The 4,974-nt window shown below is 36.9% G+C and overlaps 1 protein-coding gene across 1 annotated transcript; it reads left to right on the top strand.

Annotated features, from left to right (window-relative positions):
• Positions 1-2,715: 2,715 nt before the first annotated feature.
• Positions 2,716-4,152, top strand: LOC120354560. The gene is made up of 2 exons (XM_039441906.1): positions 2,716-3,072; positions 3,709-4,152. The coding sequence occupies exons 1-2, from the start codon at positions 2,716-2,718 to the stop codon at positions 4,150-4,152; spliced, it is 801 nt and encodes a 266-aa protein (XP_039297840.1).
• The last annotated feature ends 822 nt before the right edge of the window (positions 4,153-4,974 follow it).

Below are 4,974 nucleotides of genomic sequence, written 5' to 3'. Positions count from 1 at the left end.
AATTTTTTGGGACAACTCATGTATGAGTAAGGATATATTCCTTTTTTCAACAAGAGATGTCTGTGTTGCATGGCGGTCATGAAACACTGAAAATAAACCTTCAAACTTCTTCTCCATGTCTGTACTCTCTATCAAATTATGCACCAATACTTCCAATGATTCACTCATAAACTTGTAGGAATCTAAAAATTAATTTTGCCTTCTGAAAGTGTCAATAATTTCTCTGATGTATTTGCAATGCAGGAAATTTCTTTTTTGCATTTACTGAGTGCTTTCAGAATAAAATGTGAATCATACCCGGAGAAATTGTGAAAATAACACAAAATTTACTCTGGAGTACGAGCTGATAAATTACAAGAACGTGGGCTGCACATAGGTAATTTCCGGTTTCATGCGCATGGTGACGACATTTAATATCGGTGTCTAAGAATGGTTCAGCACAAAGCCCACAGTTTACCGAATTTTGAAATCCATGCTCTTGACTTTTGGATAAATGTTGCATCAGAATTTCATGTTTCATATCCTCATACAAAATGTCACTGAGATCTGTAATTTCCTGAAGAAATTTCTCCATGATTTTTCCATCTGAATTACTCGATCTATGGAGTACAGGTCCATAAGCAATTCCCCGTTCACATCGATAACAACAAAACAATACCGCAGGGAATATGTTGCACTGTTTCTTTGTATAGCCATGAGTAATTTCATCAGAATTAGATTCATCATCATCATTATTATCGATATAAGTTTCTAAATCTGCATAAATGGTATACTTTTTCTTTAAAAACTGGGGTGTTTGAATAAAACTGGATGTGAATATTGGATTAATTTAATCACGTTCACATCCAGTGAGTCAATTTTCTTCAACACCCAACCGCTGCCATGTCGAACAAAGTTCTCAAAAGATGACAGGATTTTTCTTATAGCCAACATGAAATTATCATTAAAATCTTCATAATACTCAAGCACGTTTAGTGCTATGTTGGAGTAACTATGAAGATTGACGAGAGATGAGACCTCACCATCCATCACAACTAATTTATACAATAAAACATTTAAGACAAGAACCATTTTACATTGCCATCATGCCGTGCAGCGTGCTCCCTAATTATTTTGAAAACGCGACGTTTTGATCTCTCGAGCACGTTCTTGATGGCAATTTCCTCGGGATCCTTGATGTTAATATGATGGCGGACCACGCTGGAATTCACGCCTGTAGTCTGCGTTCCTCGGCATGATGATGATGATGATGAAAATGTTAAAAGAAAAATTCTGATTCTGAAAAAAGAAAGAATAACGATCAGGATGATATAGAATTAGAGTGATAGAGAACAACTGCATGTTTTTAAATCAGTTGTGAATTAGCATTGGTGGAAGAACGCTGTGTGAAAATGTTATCTCAACAACAGATAATGTTGCATGAAAGATTAAGATCATTAACTTTTGATAAAAGATGGACGAAATCTTCTCAGCATTTGTTGGCAGAAAACATGGCGAAAGAGGGATTTATATCCGCATGTGTACCAGACATTGTGCGCTGTGTATTTTGTTCAATTATTTGAGAAAATGGGGAGGAAGTGACATACCAGCAATAGAACATGCAAGGTACATTCCGAACTGTGCATTGAGAATAAAAGATAATATAACAATTGAAGGGGAGAATTTCGATAATAATATTCTACATCAATATGAAGAAAGATATTTAACTTTTAATTGTGTAGAAGATTCATCTGTTCAAGGAGAGTATTTTGAAAAGCATCATCGTCATCTACATTGTGACTATTGTAAATAATTATCTGATAAAGCAGACTATTTTGCGAGAAATGGTTATTTCTTACATAAAAATCACTATCTGCAATGTGTCTATTGCAAATATATTATCAAAAATCCATTTGAAAGAGTAATACATTTACCGTTTTGTTTATATGAAGAGTGTGAGGAAGAAGGGGGAGGAGAAGATTACCAGATAAAGCATATTGTAAAGATGAGCTAAAATCACATGCATGCAGTATGCTGTAGAAGGTTTTTTGTCCTCCGAGGACAAAAATCCTCCCCACCGAGGACAAAAATCCTCCCTCCGAGGACAAAAGTTGTCCTCCAATGACAATAATTTGACAATTTTCCTCTCCTCCGACTCCCCTCTGAGGATAAAATCAAAGTAAAAATGTACTTACATGTGTTAGTTGATGCATGAATGACAGCTATCTCCTCGGCTATAGATGTGCAGGTATAGATGGCTATCCGGCTATGCTTCCTTTTCGGATTGTGTGGTAACCTCTCAGGTATGTTGCCTTGACGAGAGCTGAACTGGTTATGACGTTGCAAGCTGAGTTGTGAGGTGAGCACTCCAATGCTGTGAAAACAATGAAATATTTAATAACTGATAATATTAGAAATCAATAAGCATCACAAGAGGTGGGATGCTATTCAAAAATATAGAATGTTTGTGTGAATGTAATGGTTTTTTATAATAGGAGTGAATACTTACAAATCTGAATGATGTTGATAACGATGTGGGAGGATATAGCAGCAGGCACTGCTCCGTGCTGAGTCCTAGGGGAGAATTTTTTTCGTCTTGTAGCACGTGTGGCTCTCACTCGCACGAGCCTGGAACAGAGAGAGAAACACATGCTATATAAACAGATGTAATGTGAGCAAAATTATCATTTACATCAGAGTCAGATTAGAGTGTACTCTACTTCACAATCATACGAGATGAGTTCATCATCATCATCAACCTCGTCTTCATTCATCCTCCCAGATAGCCCACCAGCACAGGAGCGTATCCTCAACTACTGGCAACAGAAAGCTGCCCTCGCTGCCAAGGCGTCCACTGCTGCACTTGCTCCTTCTCCGCTCACCGTGGAACCACCATCGCCGGGGGAGATCGTGCTGGGTGACAGTCCAGTTCAACACTTGGCTCCACCTGCTACCTGGGCACCACGACGTGTGGTGCCAACAACTCTGACCAACAACAACATGAAGCAGAAGCAGTGGAAGAGGAGGAGGTTGGTGTTTGATGAGCCTGAGGTTAGCGAGGATGAGGATGAGACAATCTTCTCACAAACAAAGGTGAGTGTCAACAATATTATTAACTTGTATGTGTAAAGATTTTTTATAAAACAATTGATCATTGGAAAAAATCTGTACACATACAAGTCTTTGATTGTTATTTTTTGATAGCAAAGAATTATTGTTTAAAGTAATCGCTTATGCATAAATTTTTTGATTGCAAGGAAATATTATTTGAACTGGTTAGAGATGCAATTGAATTACAAGATATTATTGTTTAAAGTAATCGCTCATGCATAAATATTTGATAGCAAGGAAATATTATTTGAACTGGTTAGAGATGCGATTAAATAACAAGATATTATTGTTTAAAGTAATCGCTCATGCATAAATTAGCGGATAGCAAGGAAATATTATTTGAACTGATTAGAGATACAATTGAATTACGAGATATTATTGTTTAAAGTAATCACTCATGCATAAATTATTTGATAGCAAGGAAATATTATTTGAACTGATTAGAGATACAATTGAATTACAAGATATCAGTGTTGGCGGATTCTGCAATACATAAGTTATTACACACTTTGAGATTGTGTAGTGAATCTATTGATCGAGTTCTCTAGTATGATATGATGAATCTGATTTGATGATAATCTGAAACAAATTAAACACTAATCAAATATTTTTCAACAGAAACTTGCTGCAATGGAGAACGAGTCATCGCTTGTCCCCCTGATGAAGGAAGTGGAGAGGGCAGAGGAGGATGAGAGGAGGGAGATGGACTTTGTCCAACTCATCAATCAGCCTGCACCCAAACCCTGGGTGCCGCTGAGAGAGTTGAAAGAGGATGCTCCCTACCCCATTATCAGCGCGAGGGAGCATACCAATAAACATGGACGACGAGTTATTTTGAAAATTAGCAATGCAGGAAGCAAATCTGTGTGTGAGGTATATTTACCACAACGATTTGCTTCCTGCATTAGCACAGAAAAAATTGTAGAGTTCAACAAAAATTGTAAAAATTTGGTAATGATAGTATCACATAAGTCAGGGAATTTGAGTGATATAAAAATTGTTAAGAATCAACAATTTTTATATCTATACAATTCGTCTAATTATGTGTTACAAATTGTATAGATGTATGTGTAAAGTAGTATTAGTAGTGAATAAGTTATGTACATATTTGATAAAAAATTGTTTTCAATTCTTACCTGTTTACACTTGTTGTTGTTGTTGTTGACAAGTTCACAATGAATAGTAGAAACACAGACAGAAAAATGGTTCACCTTTCACGTCCTTGCACTCTGTTGTGAATGATATGTGAATAAGCTGAGCTCCCCCTTTATAGTTTGTTGCGACTTTACCACTACACACACGGACACACACACACACACATACACACACACACACACACACACAACACACACACACCACACACACACCACACACACACCACACACACCACACACACACACACACACCACACACACACACACACAAACACACACACACAACACACACACACACACAAACACACACACACACACACACACATACAGCCAAGCGGTTTCGGTGAGTTGATGCATTGCTCTCTCCACATCTGTTTTGGCATGCATTCCTACAGATGTGGGCGGGTGCGATGACATCATTTCTCCCTTTCAAATTGCATTCACCTTTTCAGATTTGTTATTTGATATAATATTCTTATCATTCGAACAATGTTATAAGCACATAGCAATCTGATAGTGTGTGTGTGTGTGTGTGAATTCATTCCCAACTTGATTGAAAATTAAACCAATTCAATTTTCTTTTGATTAAGTTAGTGTAATGATTTATTGATTAATTAACTTCAGTTTATGCTCAACCATTGAGTTGAAAGGTAAGAAAATGGTATGTAGGAGAAAGCAAAGTTCAAGGAAACAAGGTAGAGGAATCTTGAGTTCAGCGGCAAAAGTTTTT

This window comes from Nilaparvata lugens, chromosome X (assembly GCF_014356525.2).
Source record: "Nilaparvata lugens isolate BPH chromosome X, ASM1435652v1, whole genome shotgun sequence".
NCBI classification, from domain to species: domain Eukaryota; kingdom Metazoa; phylum Arthropoda; class Insecta; order Hemiptera; family Delphacidae; genus Nilaparvata; species Nilaparvata lugens.
The sequence above is the reverse complement of the archived record's forward strand: the minus strand, read 5'-3'. Positions and strand labels throughout refer to the sequence as shown.